We start from the raw sequence: 22,099 nt of genomic DNA on the forward strand, positions 1-22,099 counted from the left end.
AATTATTTATGAAATTGCTGTGATGATTGAGTGGGTGCTTTTACAAAGTTGAGGAGGGGGCAGGACAAAAAAAAATGGATAGGGAGAAACAGCCAGAATGGAAAAGAGGGAGGGTAGAGACGAGAGGAAGAAAATCACACACTGGGGCCCATCAGCTGAGTTAAGCCATAATTGTGGTGAAGGCCTCCCCCTGGACAGGGCTAATTAACCTCATCAGGCCATGTATCATCTCAAGGTCCTACAGACGGTTCTCATTCTTCATTAAGGCTCTCGTCGCCACCGTTCATGCCTCCTCCACGCCCAGGGCAAACCCACTGGAGCTTCATGTCTTTAGTGTTTAAAATAACCGTGTCCTGCATTTAAAAACAGGCTCCCAGCAGGACCAGAACAGAGCGAGCAAATCCCCTTCAGCTAAACTTTTTTTTTTTTTACTTCAGCGTTGCTGTACAACCATAAATAAATTAAACAAGTGTACGGTAATAACGCATAATGTGTCTGTATATACAAATGTGTATATATTCAGTGAATTGTGGAATATCTGGATTAAATGATTGATTCAAATGAAAGCAGCACCATGTGCTTGAGTTATGTGGGAAGCCAAAAAAAAAAAAAACTTTTCTAGTGCCATGTTCATCTTTATCTGAAGACAGGAACGAACTGTTCTGTTTAGTCTATCTCCTGTATAACACATTTTATTAACATTACAAATGAAAAAGATTCTTCCACTTGTGGCTTGTTGCTGAAGCACATTGGGTTTTGTTTTTTTGGCAGGCAAAAGATATTTTTAATAAAATGTTATTTCAGTCGTTTCTACACTAAAGAAGCCAGGGTGTTCAATAAGACGCTTGTCTCAGTGCTCTGTGCCAAGCCTGGAACTGATCAGTTGACTTCTTTCGACAGGCATGCTTACTCTGGTTGGCCGGTGCCAGTGCAGACATTTGGCTTCGGAGGCCGTTGTTTACATTCTGCCCCGTCTGACGGTTTCACCTCAGACTGCTTTCAATAAAAACAACACCGGGGGACACGCACAGGACTAAAAAAGGGATTTGCCCGCAAAGTTAAATAAACACAGGCCGACAAATTTCCTGCCATGCACACCTTTGATTCAGTCGGTGGGAGGGGGGGGCGGTGTCAGCCAGGAGTCCGGAGACAAACTATAGGATTACAAGTTTCACGCTCAACAGGAACACATGCCTAATAGCTGTTCTGCGTCATGATGAATCATTTTGGTGTCTATTATAATATACCAAGAACTATATTAAATAGGGCTGTCATAATGAACATGAAAAACATTGTAATTTAATAATGCTTTTTCTGTAGATATTGTTTAATAATATGCGCTATCTGTGAAGTTGTAACAGTAACAGTTTCCTTCAGTATAAATGAAGTTTTAAATATTAAACACACTTTAATTTTATTGACTATCAAAGTCTCAGAGGTGTTTTATTTAAAATGAATGATGAACCAGCCAGGCCTTTATTGTGCAGAACCAATCGGATGCTGCAGGCACTATTACACACGACCATTCTATAATGCATCCAGCTTCAATTCTACCATGGCCACACACACTATGTCTAGTAGGTTTTTAAGACTTCACTAATAGAGTTCTTGGATGAAATTGGATTAAAAAAGACAGCTGGCGCTGGTCCAGTGGATGTGGTGAGAAATCTGCGTTCTTCCTGCCATTCTCAGATGAGTGTACAGCTTGTGAGCTGCGGTGGGTCTCTCTCCGCCTCTCATCCTTTCCACTCTTGTCTGTGAAGGCCGTCTGTGTTTACACACGCGCGCGAACTGCCCATTTATTAGTTCTATTCTGGACTGCCGCTGATGATTAGGAGTCACAGGGCTGCGTCTTCCTATTTATTTGCTCGCCCCGATACTGTGGGGGTCGGGCGGAAGGCATCGCAACGTATCTCCGTGTGAACGATTTCTGCTCCTATTATGACTGGATTCTGCCCACAGGGGAACACACTCAGTGCTGATATCTCGGGGGACACACACACAGTGTCACTGGACTGTGGGAGAAATGACAATGTATTCCTACTGCACAGTCCGCTGGAATACATAAAATCTTACAAATAAAGCCCCAACTGTTTACATTTCAGAGCACTGAAACTAACATCTGTCTGTTTATTGTTCATTGATGTAGGTTTAAAAGAACTGCAGTGCCTCACTGTCACCATAAGGGGGCCATCAAGTTATTTCTGGCTTCGGTCCCACTCCTGACAAAGAAATTAACTTTTATTTCTACAATGATGTGCAAACCCAGCTAGACCAAGTACAGAACGCTGGGCGGTCCATTAGTTCCTTAATTTCCTATAAAGTAATACATTATAGTGAAATAAAATTTAAATGCCATCTCAGTTAGACAAATCCTGTCATTGACCCAGGTCTTGCGGAAAACGGAAGAGCCTCAGCAGGCGTGGCCGCAATCACCACCAAGTAATTAGATGATCTCAGCTGGACGGTGCAAGTTGATCTGGGAGGGCCGAGATTCTGAAGAGGTGGGTACTGAAAGAGTCAGCAGGGAGCCTCAGCCCTGGTTGCCAGGCTGGCGGGGAGGCAGACGACGTGGGCTGGAAGCGTAGCGAGTGGAGTGCCCTCTGGAATCTCAAACACATGCCAGTGTGACACAGTGGCTCCGAGTGCCAAGGACTCACCCCCGTATTAACAGAGAGAACGAAGCAAAGCGAGGCAGGGAGAGGGTTGGCTTTTCAATATTCATCTGTTGCCATGCAATGAAGGCAAATCCACAAATGGCCATGGTTTGACTGTAATGGCCCTGTTTTCATGAAGCTTAATAAGACAAACCAAGCATGCAGACAAATAATAAGTGCTTTAATAAAAAAAATCGGAAATATTGAAATATGTAATATTAGCAAATGCAATGCCACCTGTAAACATAGCAGGATGAAAGGACAAGAACTACTGTGTTCATGTTTTGAGGGACATGACAAATGGTGTCTTTGTCTTGTCTCTGGCCAAGAATTTGAAGATTTCTTAAATTATGTCTGAACATCTATGGGATGTGTTGAAAAAAAAACAGAGATCCCACTTCACAACTTGACTAAAATGTGATCCTTTATGTTATTCCTTTCAAACCAGACATAATTTATTTCTTCCTAATGCTTCACTAACATTTCGTAATCATTCATTAACACTGATCAGTAATTAACAGCTTTGGCTCCAACATAACATGTTGTAAAAGTATGGCCTGTCAATGTCTAACCAAATGTTCGGCATTAGTTAATGTACTAAACGGTCTGCATCTGGAGCAACAAGCCAAAGGATATTGACATTAGTGGATGAATGAACTTGACTCCCATCTAGCAGACATCTCACCAAATGATGGACTACACATTAACAGGGCGCATTAAGGGCCTTGCGATCCTAAAATACTGAAAAAATCAATCCAGATTCACTAAAGCGGTCCAATTCCACGTTTCTATGTGGAATTATCATGTAGAAACAATTCTATAAAACAATACAATAAAAAATACTGCAACTTGGTCTGGTTATATAATTTCATCACTAGCCCCAATTTCTATAAGATTGCTAAAATTGTAGCAATAAGCTTAATATATGAAGTGCCAACCACTTCATTACATCAATGAAACAAAAAGTGGAAATTTGGGAAATTTTCACAACTAGGGTTTCACCACTAGGCTATATCTTTTGTCTGAAATGTTTGGTGTGTTCATTTTTTTCATAATAGGACAATTGGTTTCAGGAGAGACATTGCAGTTGATAGGACAGGTTTCGAAGCAGAGAAATATGTGTGTTTGGCAGCAGAAACCACATTTTCTTACTTGCATAATCCATCTTCTGGGTCCTCCAGCCCAAAGCGTTCATCAAAGGTCAGCTTGATCCTGCTGTTCTCATTGGCTGCCACCAGTCTCCACACCAGCTTGGTATTGCGTGGGTATATGTGGGGGAAGTTTGGGCTGTGGAGCACTCCCTCAGCGCCCACGCTCACCACCTTCTCCTGCTGGGAGTCATCAAGCCCTGTATACGAACGAAACAGGTAAGTCAAAAAACATACTGATTGACGTACATAATAATTAACAACATAAGTGCTCCACACAAATGCACTTGTTAATATAAGAGTCCTTTTTTAATCAGTGTAATATATATAGCTGGTCAGGTATGTCCTCTGAACTGAAAATAGCAAATAGAGAAAAAATGCTGATTTTTGTTGGTTTATCATTATTTTGTCTTCCAGAATATAATCATTAATGATGTTTCCATACACAAAGTTTAAAATGGGAGAAGCCCATAGCAATAATTGACATCGCTGGATGGTTTAAACCCACTCCCATCAATATGGCAGCACGAGTCATGTTGCCAGATACCTAATTTTCCAAAATATAGCAAAAACAAAACTGTCCAATATGGCAACACAGAGTGCACAATCCTGTCTCCTCTGTCCTGATCCGATTGCCTCCCATTTCCGTCCTCATGATAAAATGTTCACAATTTGTTCTGACTGTCGAAATACTAAATCTGACCTTCCTGAACACATCCAACATGCTACATCTTATGTAACACCTATGCCCCTATGCTACTAATGGAGTACAAATTCAAGCAAATTCAAGAGCATTGGACTAAAAAATCATTCAGCCTCTGTCATTTCAAAGCTCAAATCTAAAAGGTCTCTCTGTCGGTGATGTGGGTGATTAATAAATAAGCAAGACAGATGTTGGAACTGTCTGGAAACTGTATTTGTGCAGGTGAATCGCACAGGTGAGCAAATTAAAAAAAAAAACAGGCCCCCGCGTTACGTTTCTTTTAAAGATCGTACGATCTGATGTATTTATTTTGTGCAAAATGTGCAAAAGTGCAAAGGTTCACATACGCGGACAGATCTCAACACCTCACATTTCTCCTCAGTCATCCTAAGACATAAACAAGCAGTTACACAAAAGCTTAATGCAGATTGTCCAAAGACCAATTAAGCAACACTAATGTTTTGATGACTTTATGATGACTGAAAAATCCTTAACACCGCTTTCAAGTTCACACACGTCCCATTCTCTCCTCGTGAAGCCGGTATTGTTCCGGTCTTGGAATTCTGAAGCCTCTTTTTCATGGTTTCTTATTGCACGACGGGGATGTGATTGTTGGCATGGAACGAAGGTTCCCCGGTTACGCCGAACGTGCTGCACGATGCTGATTCATGGACACACAATCTCTTTTTCATTCGCACAGTCGGCCCGGGTCCCCCCGACGATGCTGAGCGGAGCGATGATGAAGACGTTTCACATGCGGTGATACCTGCGGCGTGTGGCATTTTTAAACAATGCGAGCAGTTAATTAAAGTCCTCTTCCACTTATTGAGTTTTGGCGGCTGGTGCCAGTGAGTACGTCCTATTTCATGTGACGCGATTAGCATAAAAATGAAACCACCCTATTTATAATGAAAGGGAAGTGAACAAAAGAGCGCGGCCTTCTCTGCCAGCTTCTTTTCTCGGGGCGAGTCAAGAACTACTTATTGCACAAAGACGGCCCTCAGACACCAGCATAATTGCTTCTTTATGGAGTATTGATCAAGCTAAATCATATTTTAAGAGTCACGAAAAGGGGCAGTAATAAATATATTACTTCATACAGGCAGGAGCAATAACGGGCTTTGGTTTTTATAGACCGGCAGTGTGTGCATCTAAGGAAGAGGCGTAGAATTTGCCAAGGTTTGCAGCTACGAGGAAAAAGGAAAAACTAACCACTAACCACTAACCTTTTTATGCTTTTATATCGGTCTTAGTGGTCCACTAATACTGTATCTGAAGTCTCTTTCTGAAATTCAGCCATGGTGCAGAATTACAGCCAATTTCCGCAGGACGAGCCGTTTCCGTGTCTGTAGCTTTAAATGATAATGAGGAGAGAGGCGGGGTGAGGTGGAGGGTGGGGCCAGCTTGCATCCATGGTACCATGCACTAGTGTTTAAAATGTATAGCATTGGCTCATGGACACCCCACCTTTCTAGTTTGACATACACATTTTTAAGAAGTCGTGTCGGCGTATTGAAAAAATTCTATTAACCCACTGGTTCTTCAGAGTTTTGCGTGAAGGGACTAAAAAATACATTTGTGATCAATTTTCGAACTAAGTCTGCAAGTTGGTGGAGCTATTTTTTTGGGGGGGGAGGCCCCAAAATCCAGATCCGACCATCTGAGCTGCCAAGCGGAACGGCCAAAGCACTCTTTACACCTACCGCCATTTCTAGCCACGGCAGGACCATAGACAGGAATGTGTATTAATGTTAAATAATCCCACAAACTGAAATGTCATCCTCACTACCATCATCCTCTAAATGCGTTTTAAATCCACTTTGCATTTTCATTCCACAATGGCCATTTTGGATTGTTGTGATCCTTTGGGTAGCTGTGTGGATAAGATGCTTCTTAAATGACATGGTCACATGACACAGTCACTGTGATCATTCCACCTTACTGTAGTGAATCAGGAGACAAGAAATGCTCTGCACTCCATTTTCTATTTTGACAGAGCTGTAGCATTCAGTTTCCCCTGGGCAAGACATCATAATTGCCTTTGTGATGCCAAACACCTCAGAGGCAAGTAAAGCAACGCGTCCAACCGTGATGTCTTCACCTTCCTGTCTCAGGGCCAGAGCGTTACTAACTGCACGAAAAACACACAGGACAGTTTTCTGGTTTAGGAGCCCTCTGTGTTCCTGTCACCTTCATTCTTGTTTGCCTCTCCAGTTTGGTGAGTTCTCTCTTTTCAAGTCTGTGCGCTGTCTTTTGGCAACAAGGGTGTCTGAACAATGTGGATATGAGACTTTCTTATAAAAATGAAATGCACCGTGCTAACAAAAGTCAATGGAAACATAGATGTTAAGAAAGGTGAGAAACAGTGTGGGTTCCTTGGGACATGACAGTAAGGGACAATTTTACGTCACACTGGCTGCACATTGTAGGCTTGCAGAAAAAAACCCACTTCCTAGTTAGACAAGGTAATTAACTTTAATTGCGCTAATGTGTTAATGGATCTCCCATATCTCAAACTGATACTCATAGCCTTATTGAAATGACATAAAGAGGAATAGTTGTCAGCGCAACATCAGCGTCAATGCGCAATTATTCTGAAGGCTTTGTCCGTGTTTTTTTTTTTTATCCATCTAATACCCATTAAGGCCGATTAGGAGCATTATTTAACTGTAATGACTTCTCCAGGAAGAGGGCTCGTGCGATGCTCGTGCAAAAGTGAGCCAAGGCCAAAACCCATTTTGCGTAATTCAACGTCAGTCGCAGCATGTATTTTAATTATTCTTTTTTTTTGGTTTGTCGTTGGAAAGTCTTCAACTCAGTTCTGATGCAGAAGCATCTTATCTTGGTATCACATGAGCAAAGCTGTTCTTCGTGCTTCATTCATCGGGAATATTAAATGAACAGAACAAATGTGCTAACTCTTGCACATGAGAAAAAGTGCAGATTTTGGGCTTACAAGCTAAATGCCTAGAGGAATATGTGAGACGGGTACACCACTTGAGGGTGTTGTCACGTACGGCACAAGTATTTAGTTCCTTACCTAGCTAGTGACTGGTACTAACAGATAGAGAATGATTCAATACTTCAATATAAAAACACTAGCAAACAATAAATTGCATAGCACTGTGGGGCAGCAACAACAAAATGCACACACAATGCAAAAATAGACCCATACACAGGTGTTAACATACTTTGCCACACAAAACTATTAGTTTGGTCGATGATGCCGATTACAGCTTATGAATTTAACAGATATCAGTTAACTTCAGATGTTAACAGATATCTGCTAACCATATACATTTGTAGTACACAATTGTAGTTGCAAAACTCCAGCAATTCCACCAACATTAGTGTTAACTGGTTACAAATCACAAGTCATGCTATGCTAGCGCTATGGGCAGGTTATTGCTTGCCAGGGCTCTAGAGTACATAACTCCACATGTGTTCATTCATAGTTTTGATGCCTTCAGTGAGAAGCTATCAATGTAAATGGTCATGAAAATAAAGAAAACACGTTGGATGAGAAGGTGTGTCCAAACCTTTCGCCTGTACTGTATGTTAGAACTGTTGGACAAGACAACATGCTCTGTTGTAGGCGTTGCATATAGTCATGGTGTTCCATTGGTGTAAAAAGTGCTTTTCTCTTCCATTCACAGTTCAGATGGCATCAAATATGAGCTTTCAATTCCAGTCTTGTTTTAACTGGACTTGAAAAACGGTTAGTGCAGGTTAGTGCAGTAGCTTGATTTTTTTGAAGCCAGGGTTTTGTGGTTTGTGGTTCTTCTAATGATATGGGACTCGTCTTCTCCTCAATTAACTGTGATAAATGTAATAGATGTTGGTTCATCACATTCAAGCGCACAGTCCCGTGCTATGCTAAGCCAAGAAAAAGCTGCATGCCTTTTTTTGACAGCATCCATTGAAATACTGAGCGCGACGCCACATGCAGCGCCGCCTGCGTCATTTCCACCCGGTTGCAAGCATTTCTTCGGGGCAAGCAGCAGGCAGCGCATTTGCCTGGTTTTAATCACCTTCCCTCAATAAGGCAGCGGCTCCCAGTGTATGCAATGATTAATGTACTTGCACATGGCACAGTAAGCGAACACATGGTTTTGATGAAGTCATGGTGAACCCTTAAAGTCCTACACGGACAATTATAGATAGACATATGCTATTGGGAAACATTCCAGAATGTGGGCTCCTTGGGAAAAGTCGAGCGAACGGTGAGGGGAGTTTCAACATATAATAAGCGTAATTAAGAGCAGACAATGAAGAGGAAATCTGGTTTCAGAGTCTGGGAAAAAATAGGGAGGGACCACATTCTTTAAAAAAAAAAAGAAGAAATTATGTGGAGGCTTCATTTTTCAAATTGTTATTATCCTGCCATTTATGTATTTCACTTAAAATCATAGCCACCACATAAATCATGTTTTATATTACTTCACCCCATTAAATAGAAATACACAATTTCATTGTCTGTGCAAACATACATATATACTGCAATATTATAATTTTTTTTTTGTTGTAGTTACTGCCGTGCATCAGTCATGCACATCAGTCATTATGGCATGGAGGTGCTGAGCATTGCACCACCCGGTTACTGTCACACATTGTTTTCCGCACTATCACTCAGAAAAATGAGAATAAACACTCCCGGAGAGTCTCGACCCGCCAAGTTCTCTCAAGCCTCCTTCTAACCCTGGCCTCCCCTGGTCCATTATTCCTGCTGCTGCTGCTCAGCTAGGCCAGGCCGCTTTCTGGGAGAGACCCAGGATTCTCGATGACCTCACAGGGCAGTTTAAACCATTTCAACCACTGATCAGGGTAGGTCCTCCCGGGGGGATTACCTCAAACATGACTTTTCCTTGACCCAGTTCACTTTTTTTTCCCCTTCAGTTAAGGAGAGGTGGCTGTAATTAAGGCAGGAAGTGAGGTTTGAATAAATAGCGCTGTACAGAGCTTCCATTGTGCTTTGTCCACATGTTAACGGGGCGCAGAGCTGAGGATCATGGTTAATTATTATCCTGTAAGCAGACAATTACCACACATACGAACTTTGTTATGTGCACATACGTAAATGCATGCATTTCATCCAAAAACACACAAGTGTGTTACTGTTTCTATGCCTGAAGAGTAAGTTTGATGAGGATAGATAATTTGATAACTCGTAACTGATATACATTCCTAGTTTTTTTCACAATTCCAAAAATTTAAAAAACTGAAATCAATAATGAATTTGCGATTACATATTGCCCATGCATAATAAATGCAGTACAAACACAGCAGTGCAGAAACACAGCTGTACATACACACAGCTAGGGCTCAACACACCTTCTCTCTCAGCAAAACCATTATATCCCAGTGAAATCAAATAAGTGCAGGCCTCCCAAAACCTTTTGTCTGGAAGGCCCACGGTGAAACTGCACGCTGACATAAATTTGGCTCCGATACAACCGTATCGTCAATCACGCCACGGCTGCGCTGTGCCTTTCGACGGCGTATCGAGCGATGCTAAAGAGAAAAGCACCCTTGATTTCGTTACACGGGCGGAGATCTGGCTCTGAAATAATTTGCCGTCCCTGATTAGCTTCAGATAAGCTCTGATTAGCTCCGGTCAAAAGATTATGAGTCAATTACAAGTGTAAGCGGCTCAAATGACATTCGGGTTTCGGGCTGCGGCTCCTCCACCCCCCTCGAAGCAACGCAGCTGTCACGAACTTTACATTTCCCAAGCCGTGCGACTGCTTTACGTCAGATTTAAGGGCGCTGAATAAAGTGTTCATTAGGGCGCCAGCGTAAGTGATCCCTGCAGGGCGCATGTCCCAGTAGTGCAAATGGCGCGGTGCTAAAATCTCCGCGGGTTAAATCCACCTTGGCCAGGTGGTGAAACCGAACCCTGAGCTTAAGTCCACTGCCACCCCCCCCTTCACCCCAACCTCGGCGATTTTAAGACACATCTGCTCCTCATTATGCGTTTGTAGTGGTAAGTACAGGTGCTGTAAATTCCAGGCAGGCACTCTCCATGCTTACCGCCTTTGAGCCTTACAGTTCATGTGCCTCTCTGGTGTACGGGGAACGTTACCACTGCTACAGTTAGCAGTATGCTCATAACTTTCCTCGTGTTCTCACGGAAGACGCGAGACCTTCGGTTCATACGTTTGGCTGCCCGATCTGTGATATCTGCACGGTCTGTATGCACCGTGGTAACGTTCTGCGATGTGGAGGACTGTGCCTGAGCAGAATGACCAAACATATAAACTTTCACATTAAGGTTACTTTCTCCATGTAAAAGCATCAGGACGTGTAAAAATTGTGCCAATGGGAGCAGAAACTGAGCCCTTATGTTATCACAGTATGCGCACAGCTTCACAATCAGCAACTGTTATAACTGGTGAAACTCATTAAAGATGTAGCATATTGGACATGTTTGCAGAAAGGCAGAGGGAATTGCACAAAATAGCATTGTCAAACAGAACTAACTTGGGTTGGAGGAACGTGCATCGATTGTTGAGAGCATGGAAGTTCAGACACTTTCCCAAAACAGAGGTTTATCATTTCAGAGAACCAAGGTCAGATGACAACATTGCACAAAGCTTCCTGTTTTTACACTGCTCGCCTTATTTAATACCTTTTTTTAAAACAACATACACTTTTAATGTATAATGTTGTTTTGTCCTCAAGCTTATTTGTTCTTATTTGTCATTTTATTTTAAGCTGTGTCATTTGTAATTGGTGAGCAATATGCAGCATCACAATTTGTCATTTCACATAGAATAGCACTCATATGCACAATCCAGAGGTTTTGCTGATACCTCAGTCCCCAGGACCCACTGCCCAGATTTTTATACCAACATCTTCACTTGGTCAGGATGGCAACAGAAATCATTCCTACGCTCAACACTTCTCATTTTTGTGACACTTATGTGGCAAGATCATTAATGAGAAAACGTCCATAGAATCAGGAAGTCACACAGGCACATTTTTTGTGAAGTCTTGTGGACTCTGTTTGACGGAGGGAGTGTGGCATTGATGTGAGAGCTCAGTTGTGTCATAACTGACAGCTGCCAGTAGCGCAGGAGCAACTGAGCCTGACAGAACAGATTGGAGTCATGTTAGTGTCTGTATGTGTGTGTGTGCATATCTCAAATTCAAATCAATAAAAGTAAATCCCATCTGTTTATCTTGAGCACAATTGGTCCAGACGTGATTTCACTGTTGTTTGTCTTTTGTCCACTTAGTGTCAAGGCCGGAGCCAAAAAAACAAAATCGCTGCGTCTGACAGATACCTTGGCACGGCTCAGTGCTACACTGCGCCGGCGACTGCCAACAGCCTTCAACAAACAAACAAACAGACCAAAAACCGGCCTAAAAATACAGCGCCGCGGTCACCGGCCTGGCCGAACGTCAAAGGCTAGAAGATCGGGTGAATGTACGAAGTGAGCACAGGAGCCCTGGCATAATAACAATATTTCATTTACATTTACGGCATTTATCAGACGCCCTTATCCAGAGCAACTTACAATCAGTAGTTACAGGGACAGTCCCCCCCTGGAGCAACTTAGGGTTAAGTGTCTTGCTCAGGGACACTTACAGCAACGGTGTACACAAAATTATGGAAGTAGGGTGTTATGACAGTATACATATCATTGCATGTTCGATTTCTCCAATGATGGGAATAACAGCATTAAACTAACAACCTTACTAAAAATATATATATATTTTTCAGTAATGGGTCATCTAACCAATTACACTCCCATCGCTGTTACTGATATTAACATGGCATGCGTTACTGTAATTAAGCTGTTTTTCCTCCGACCAGACTCTCAGCCGCAGGAACAGTAAAGCGTGAGGGCCGAGACCACAGCATCAGTGATGATGATGAGCTGGTAAGCCAATCAGAGGCCGAGGTGGGTGGGTGTTTACACAAACACACACACGAGCAGGAGAGACGTGGCAAAGGCGGGTTCTAAAAGTAGCGTTTTTACAGTAGAAATACAAACATGACTTTTCCCATTCAAAATTTTTAACTTACTTTCCCTTGCAAATAGTTACTTTTATAATGCTGTAAGTCAGTTACTTTTTGAAAGAAGTTACTAGTAACTATAACTAATTACTTTTTTATACAGTAATTATGTGCCCAATATTGTAGATTACCATAAGGTTTTTCATTCTTAAGTCTCTCAATTCTGCTAATAGTCATGTTCATACAGGGATATTTGGGATTTGACAATAAATAAAAAGTGCACTCAGGCCATTTCAGACTATATCATATTTCTTTGATTTATTGCACTGAACACTAAACACGAGAGATTTATGGTGTGTGTAACATGTTAAGAACTGCAGGATGTCAGCCTTCTCCAAACTCTTTATTAGAGTTGGCCTCAGCTCACCCCAGCGTTCGGTCTTTGAAGAGCGTGAAGCCGGCGCTGAGTGGTGAGAGCACAGGTGGACCCACAGGCCCGTCATCGTGTCATCAGTCGATGGGGACGGGAGCGCGGAGCCAGACGCCCATCAGCGGGCCCCTCATCAAATTGCCACGCGTCTCCCCCGGGGCATAACAGAGCGGAGCGGAACCCCCTCATCCATTTAAAAATTCCCCCCACAAAATGGCAAAACATCCGCTATTGTGATTGAATGGCCATGCATGTCCTCCCAGTCCTACAGGTGTGTGCGTATGTGTGTGTGTGTGTGTGTGTGTTTGTGACATTTGGCCTCTTCAGCTCTCTGAGAAGAAACAGTGAAGTTTTGTGCATCATGGCACACACCCCTCGCTGCAACGCTACCCATATAACACAGAATGTACACAGAGTGCAGTGTGTCACACGGCCATGATGACACCATGCTCAGAAGCGTTTTCTGCCTAAGCAGCGAGAAGCTTCCCTTAAAAGGCTCTGAGAGAATAAAAAGGTTTGAGCCTTTGGCGGGTGGGGTGACTGGCCCTGGGTTCAGTTCACAGCTACGTGTGCCCTCCTTGTATTTTTTTCATACTGAATCAGCAAGTGTCATTATGCTATTAGGCTTGATGCATGGCGGAAGAATAACTTTTTTCATGTGACTTTTTACGATTAACTTTTTACATTTTGATCAAGGATTCGGCAACCTTTTGGTCACAAGTCTGCTTCATTAACTGCTAGGCCACCACTGGCACCACTCTCCACTCTAGACATTTTTGGTTTGGCATGACAAATTTCCTCAGCTTCCTCAGAAATGCAGTCTTTTGTGTGCTTGTTGTGTGTTATGAGTTCCAATGAATTTTATGATTTTCACTCTCTCCACTTTAGCCTCACCAATGTGATCGGCAGTGTGCCGTGACTTCTTTGATTAGCCCTATGACTGTGGGATCATCAGCAAATTGAATGATGATACTTTTTTGATGAAGTCAGGAGAAAATATGTATTGATGGTCAGAAAGTTCCAGAGAGTCTTGACTGTCTGGGAGGGAGGAGGTGGGTGTGAAAGAGATGCTAAATCGGGCTCTTTCCACACCTCGTTCCTGCAAGTATCAATCTCCGGCCTCTCAACAGCCCTTTCAACCACCCGGAACACGTTCTGCTGAGCTGTTCCGTGCTTGTGGTTGGCATCTCCTCAGGGGTGTCAAATGTCACGCCTGTTACGTTGTTGACACTTTCACTGCCAGCTTCTATTTAAGTGGAGTGCAGTTTCGCCCTCGACCTTTCAACCTTACCCTGTGACATCATTTTAATGCGATCACAGATCGGTTGGTGAAACATGGCCTAGGAGACGGATCCTGTTTTGACCCGTCTCAAACTAAAAATAAGAACAACAAAAAACCAGAAGACACCTTCATAGTCGACATTTATGCACCATCAAAGGAAGTTGGAACTAAATATCTGGATCTTCTCTTTGGCCTCACATGACCAATTACCAGGGCTGCAGCAGACAGCCTGGAACCCATTTCCATCAGTGTGGGTGGCCAATTTAATTCACGAATCCTCCTTAATCTCACATTAAACTGGCAAAATGAGGACGGGTGCAAGAGTTGCGAGGGGAGGACCGAGTGCTGAGCACGACTGCGTCACGCTAGCCCCTATACGTCCCAAATGGAGAAATGGAAGGAAAAAAAGGCTTTCAAACCACAGCTGCTTGGTCGGCGGGGCCGTCCGCATGCCTTTGTAGTACCATCTGTGCTCCAATCAGCTGGATCCTGAGAGTAGAGCGCTGGGAAACACCTCACGTCAACTGTGGGCGTTAACGATGGCGGATGCGCACGGCTACGCAACTGTTTCGTGGAGTCTGGTTTTATCTCACTGGCACGGCACGTAGGTCTAATGAATAGCAGACGGAATGAATAGCAGTGCATACGATGGTGGTAGAGGAATAGCGTATCGGTTTATGCTGGACTCTCTCACACAAACACAATGTATCCATCAGGTGAACCGAAACAAACAGCTGGGAAAGTTCATGGTCGTATCAGTCACATTTGTCACGATAAAAAAAAAAAAAAAAACGAGTCCCACGTGGAGCGCAAAGTTAATTTAGACGACATTAGACCCAGGGCTTCTGAGCGATTCTTTAATCAGCCCCCAAGCTTCTGTATCTGGCCAAAAGCTTGCTGGGCCCTAATGTGATTTGCAGACATTGCCGGACGAGACATGGAATCGGGCCAGACGCTAGGGGGACAACACTGCGAATAAAAATCTCAGAATTGTAAACGTGTCACTGTTTGTTCCTTGGATTGATGTAAGTGCCCAGGTGTTCAGCCTGCAGATGAGGATTTCAGACAAGCCCATGGTGAGAAAAAAAACAGCACATGAATGTTGCCAGGTCTCAAACATTTAACTCGATGTAGCATTTCGTTTTTCATTCTTAGTATTTTTTGTTGCATGTTTTAAAAATGGTCTGCTGAACATGCATGCTCTGGCGCAGTGGTGGCCAAGGTGCCACTGAGGTGCCACTAAGAAAAGAACCATCCCCAAGCACCGCTCCCCGGGAGCCTTTCATGGCTGCCCACTTGGGATGGGCTAAATTCAGAGACCGGGACACTGGTGGCTACTGGGGAAGGAACCGGACCCGTAATCGGAAGGCTCTGGGTTCGATTCCCAATCTGCCGAGGTGCTGAGTTGCCACTGAGCAAAAATATCTGCGCCTTTCATGGCTGCCCAATGCTCACTAAGGTTGATGGGTGAAAAGCAGAGGACACTTTTTGTTTTGTGCACCATGTGCTGTGTATGACAATCATTTCACTTTCTTGATTTATGATTTTCTTTTACTTGTTTATGCAGAATGTGTCATAAAGACAAATAACACAATATCCAGGTTGTGGACATGTTTAATGCATTTGAAAAATGAATAAAAGATGCTTGGTTCTCTAATAATCTTCCCCAACGGACAGAGGCCTGTGAAGTACCTTGCATTTCTGTGCAGTCATGTTCTTATCCAGGCAGAACATTCCAGAATGCCGTCCACAGCGAATGGACAACCCCTTCAAATGCAGAGGAAGCAGCATAGCTACAACATAATACCACAATGTCCTCCAAGCCCACAGAAACACTGCATTTTTCAGTTGCATGATGAACTTGTCGTGTGACTCTGAAGTTCATTTAGACGCTTACAGTTTCTGGCCCGCAGTTTGCCCTCTGTCTGCCACCATCGCTGCCAGGCCTAAAAAAAGCACAAGCAGCAAACATTCCAGCCGGTGACCACACACACTTCTCGCCATAACACACACTCACCTGAGTCATCAGTCACTCATTTATACACAGACGCAGCTTTTGGCTGAACCCACCATAGGACCTAAGCATCAGTCCTCTAGACAGCAAGATATGTGAATGTCTATATACAGCCACATCATTATTATTGATATGATCATGCATGTACAAGAGTGAGGTTAGTGTTATAAAATGTATTAACTGCACAAAGCCAGTAATAACATAGCCGTAATTATAACAATTCTTATTCTTGTCATTGTTGATATTAATAGCAATGTTAATAACTATGTTTAATATGTTTATATATTATACACATATTTGCTATATATGAGTGGGAAGCAAATAATTTGCACACGTAATTCAACTTGGGCTTTTCTTCATCACTCACCGTCTAGCTGAATTGGGTGCGACATCAGTGGACAGCAGCTAAACGTTCGGAGTTTTGATGGCCTTTTAACATTCTGCATGGTCCATTAGCCATTCCCCTGCCCTGATTCCTCAATGGCGTGCCACTAGCGCCGGATGCTAATAAAGCTGGCACTAAATCATGTGTGACTGCCCGCCTCGCGAAACATCCAATTACCCAAGACAAACAGCACGGTATGAAGTATGGAAATAAATAAAGAAAGAAACGACAATGGGAGCGTCTAGCCTCTTCACCACTCCAATTCGAGTGTATAATGGCTTTTGTAAAAAGACAATAGTACGAAATAGACAATATGCAAAGATACAATTGCATAATTTCATCACAAACAAATATAGATAACGTTCATCTGTAGAAGTGAAGGTTATTGCAACAGGACTATTCAGTCCTCTTCAGAGCGTCTGTCGTGAATTCTTAAACATTCCTCTTGACCTACTGTGACCCACAGAATAACCAAATACTGCAGGCACCTCCAGAGAAAAACTAGGCGCCATTATCATATAAATGGTTGAACTTTGGCACATGGAATTTTAGCATTTGCTCTGAATTATGAAACCTCCATGCACTCCAAATTTCGAATGGTGTTTGGCCTTTTTTTTCTCTGTACCTGGCCAGAAATCTACATTTTGTGGGTGGAGCGTGTTGACATTTTGATTACGGAAAAAAGGACACACCTAAGCACTCTTTACCTGGCAGAGCGGCCACCGTGATTGTTGCAGTAAATCTGTGGACCCTACATGAACATTTAATATTTTGTGCATATTTATACCTGTACATTGTGAAGCAAGTGGCAGTGTGTGCTAAATTAGGATTCATGTAGATTATTAAATTTGGATTATTTTTATGATTGGCTTTATATTCATTTTTTCAGCACGTTTTTAATTTAGACATAATATATGTTCATGTAAAAACATATGGACGTATGAGTGAGAGGAAGATGATGGAGTGCAGGCTTTTAGAGGTGAGAGAGGGCTGCAGAGGGCATTCGGGACCCTGAATTCTGACACAGAGAGGTGAAAAGTGATGGATCGGCCCCCCGGTGATGCCGTCTCGTCAGCCGACGGTCCTTCCGCCATGAATTAGTGCCGTCACTTCCACTCGTTAATGAGTGTCGACCAAGCAGATGTTCTGGCGGGGTGGGGGTGGGGCTGCGGGCCGACCTGTCACCCACCCGCTACGTGATCAAATGAAGATCAAGTTATAAATGAAACTGTTCACCACAGGCGTACTGCCGCAGCCATTTTGGTGGATCTCTGCTTCTCTCGAGCCAAGTTGAACTAAGTCAGCCAATGTCAGCCAAAAAAAGCAACTGTCCTGGGACCCAGGGACAGCCTTTCTGTCACTGCATCCCACAAGAGAAGGCACCGCTGGCCAATGGGAGCACAGCTATAAATGCCCATTCGGGACCGGGTTTGTGCAGTAATATGGCCAGGGGGGTCAAAATGAGCTTTCAGGATGGAGGTGCAATCACTCTGCTTCGAGCGGCGACACTTCATTCAGCATGGCCCTTCCAATAAGATGTGTGCGCATGCAAGTAGCATGAATCACCGGAGCAGCTCAGCTTGCCTGACAGCCAGGGCGCCTTTACTAGTCCATCTGTATTCAGGAAATGGATCCCGGGACCCTCGGGACCCCCTGGTTGGGCACTGCTGAGTTCGGCATATGGGCCTTATGCAGAAAACCTATTTGTGTTTGGGGAAAAGCCAAGCATTCTCCAAATAGTATGTGTGATAGAATTACACTCGCTCAGTACGCCACTGGCATACTGTCGTATATCAAATCTCGACATGTGCAAGGCGACCATAATGTAATCCGGCTGTTGTGGGGGGACATTGCTGAACCAATGATTACTGTGACAGGTGTGGCATAGCAGCCCCCCCCCCCGACCACCAATCTAGCTTACACGTTATTTCTTTTCGGACGTCACCTGAAGCTGTCTGCAGGGCGATGATAAAAATCGCATGAGCCGTCCCGTAACGAACCCAAAATGCATCACAACGGAGCACAGCAGCGGTAAAGTAAGAAATGGATCAAATAACCGGCTACTCTGTGTACACAATTTGGCATGCAAACATACCTTCAGGAACCGTATAAACCACTAAGAAGGATTGCAAATGCCTCAGTGCCTGACGTAGTGTTTCTGAAAGTGCCTTTGCCCTGAGATGGGAAAAAAACCCAATGTGGAAAAAAAACGACACAGAACCAGAATGCACAGAACATACTGTGAATTTGCAAGCATGAAATATGTATCTTCAGAATATGATATAAAGACTATAACAAAAGCTCTGTGCAGTGTGTGTCCCTCCTATTATGAGACGCTGTTAATCAAAACGGTTAAACCCTGCAATGAGTCATGAGTTTCATCACAAAATAAAAAAAGAGGTTTATAAGGAACGATTAGCTAAGCATGATGATTCAACAGCCAGTGCTTTCCTGTTGTCTGTGGTGGTCAAACAGCTAATTGACCACCCTGATGCTGAACCATGAGTATTTAATAATCATTTTCTTTTTATTTAATGTGAACACTTCCTAAAGATGTGATCTTCAGTAATTGAATATGTTGCAATGTTCTTGTGGGGACTGGTTGGTTTGTCCTCTGTGTTCATTTTTCTTGAATTCCAACAATTTTTTTTTTGGTCAGTCACTTCCTAATACTGTGGGTGTGTCTAATACAATTTTTCTGAAACAGCATTATTCTGTGAATGCAGGATGATATCCACTTGAAGGTCTTAGTTTCCTCAAAATGATTCCAAAAAGACTAGGCCTCAATCAACATAACTACAAAAATGCTAATAAATCCAATAATCAATACTGAATAATAAATCTTATAATTAAAGTGACACAAAGTCTTTTTTCCCATTGATCCTATTGCATAGCTTCAACGGCATACAATTCTTCAAATTCTGCCCTCAATGTGTCAAGTTTTGACTGCACATGAGGCCTAGGCAGCTAATACCTGAATGTTAATGCTGAGAATAAACACTGTTTCCACTTGCCCTACTGTGTATAACTGTTATTTTTCTTCATTCTTCATATCATGCACATCAAATATTCCAGCCAGCTTGAAATGGTTTCTTTTATATATTTCACTATCATATTTTCTTTTCTTTCTGAAGGACATTCTAAACAAAGTTCTAAAGGTAGTACACTACATAAAAGTCCCTTTTAACCATGACAAGAGCCCCTATGTGCCAGAATATTAATACACACACACATCCAGATTGTAATGTTTTCCTATAACGTACCGCAGATCTTGATGGAGCCACAGAGCCCCAAATGGCCGCTGTGAGAGGCCACTTTTTTCATTTAATCATCCGAATCCATAAACTTGCACGAAATAAAATGATATTGTGCAGTTGTACCGTGAAGATGGAGGCCGACAAAAATCCTCGGAACCCTGGATGTCAGCCTTGACTCCACATAAACGTGTCATTCATTTGGAAAAGCTGTGGCCAAACACCCTGGCAAAGGGTCTGAATTAACAGCATACTTCAAAAGGTTGGAAGTGTTTGAATGGAGCACGATGAATGGCGCTTTTATACCTAACCCTATGTGTGGGTGTGCAAAGTAAAGGTTGCTTCAAAAGTTGGTTTCATTCACTTTCTTAGCGGATGTCATGAATTCATACTGAAACATAATTTTTGCTGCCGCATTGTATTGTCTTGCCAGATAAAGGCCCAGGGTTATAGTGCATGGCCCAGCTGTGCCATGGATCTATCACAACTACCAAATAGCAGATGCTGATAAATATGAATTTTAATTCTTATCATAGAAATAATGGCCATGATGGCACAGGGAACGATTTGGCGCAGAGAAAAATCACACATACACACCTGATAGCTCTTTTAGAATAAAACACAAACTTAAAAATGATCAGTAAGTTATTAGCACAATTGCAGATAATTACAGATTTTCCTAAATGTTCACTTCACTCTTCAAAATTGCAGGTTCAGTTGAAATATGTTGTACAAACTAGTCTTTACAGAAATTTAGTAGCCATGATTAGATGAACACTATGTTAGAATGTTTTCATTGCTGTGTACTAGTGCAGAGAGGGTCGAAATAACATTCTTTAAAGCCAATGGTGACAATGCAAGGCAAGAAATAAAGTGCAAATTTGGATAACATGTTAAGACAAAACTAGAGACTTGAGACTTTAAAGTCCGGTATTAGATCCACCAGAACAAACACTCTCGTATACAACACTTTAAATCCAATCGTATTGCTTGGGGGTGTATCCTGATTAGAATCAGGATGAACCTAAAATACTTCAGTAGGCCAGAGGGATGTCAGCATCTTGCACATTGCACAGCCACTTCCATTAATATCTCAATCAGATACCTTGCAGGGAACATAAGAACATCACAAAAGAATGCGCAAAAGCATGTAATGGGAAACTAATGCCATTATCTGAACACTTGTCAGTCTTCAGTCTGATTGGAATGAAATCCACCGAATGGAATACAATTCAGTGGCTTTAGAAAGTGCCGAAAAATCTAAATGCACCCAATTTACTTTAAGCATTCTTGTATTTTTATTTTTTTTGCTAAATTCAGATTGTATTTTTATTTTTTTTGCTAACTACCATCCAAATGCCTTTGAACTGAGCATGAAAAGGGCTGTTGGTGTGTGTGCGTGTCACAGGGGTGGGTGGGTTTAGTTGAAGGGTGAAACCTCACTGACAGCGAGTGATGAAATCCACCCAGGTATGTAGACATGGCCTCAAGAGACGGCAACCAAGGTCAACTCATCACATTTAGGGGCTGCCAGAAGATTCTAAGGCCCGTGGAATTTGGTTTACTCTGAAAACAGGCAACGTCCATAGCTTAACCTTGGAGAAGCAGAGTTGACTTCCTGTACAGAGGTAAGCCGAGGGCGAGTGTGGTCATGACGTAGGCCTGCGTTAATCCTTCATCTCATTGCTTTCGTTTGCCAGATCACACAAAAGGGCTTTGAAGACCTCAAATACACCTGAACGAGGTGAACGCAAGACTCAGCATTTCAGATATTGGCAGCAACAAATGTTTGAAAAGCAGGAAAAAGGTAGAGCAGGTCACGTTCAGTAATGAAAGACAAGTGGAAATGGAGGAACTCTGCTGCCAGGTAATGACTGACAGGTATTTATGTGTACAGTTGTGTGTATCATTCCTTCTATCAAGTCTAGACAGCATCCCGCCCCCACACTGTTACCATTGCCATTATACCATGCACCAAATTTCCCAATAATCAATGATTTCTTGACTTTTGCAACAAGTTTACCTTGCACTCTGGTGTCCATACTAGTGACACAATAAACCGAGTCGCCAAGCCGAGTCACTTTATTTCACATGCACTGCCACAATTGCCTGTTTCTGCATAGAACAACTACAAAAACATTTTATCGAACTAATTATTCAATATTATTAATAATGAGATCATGTTGCTCGAGCAGGCTTTAAATGAAACTGTTGTAGCATTAAGAAATCACTTTTTCCATTTTATTACGTTTTAGTAAATGTT

At 42.6% G+C, this 22,099-nt stretch overlaps 1 protein-coding gene across 2 annotated transcripts in view; it reads right to left on the reverse strand.

The window, feature by feature from the left end:
• The window catches only part of LOC114774156 (platelet-derived growth factor C-like), a 39,331-nt gene that overhangs the window by 12,745 nt on the left and 4,487 nt on the right, over positions 1 to 22,099 (reverse strand). For both annotated transcript variants that reach the window (XM_028966060.1, XM_028966059.1), the window contains exon 2: positions 3,810 to 4,005. In XM_028966060.1, coding sequence (XP_028821893.1) covers positions 3,810 to 4,005 — 196 coding nt within the window. The remainder of the gene's footprint in view (positions 1 to 3,809; positions 4,006 to 22,099) is intronic.

The sequence above is a fragment of the Denticeps clupeoides genome, unplaced genomic scaffold (genome assembly GCF_900700375.1).
Source record: "Denticeps clupeoides unplaced genomic scaffold, fDenClu1.1, whole genome shotgun sequence".
Lineage (NCBI taxonomy): Eukaryota > Metazoa > Chordata > Actinopteri > Clupeiformes > Denticipitidae > Denticeps > Denticeps clupeoides.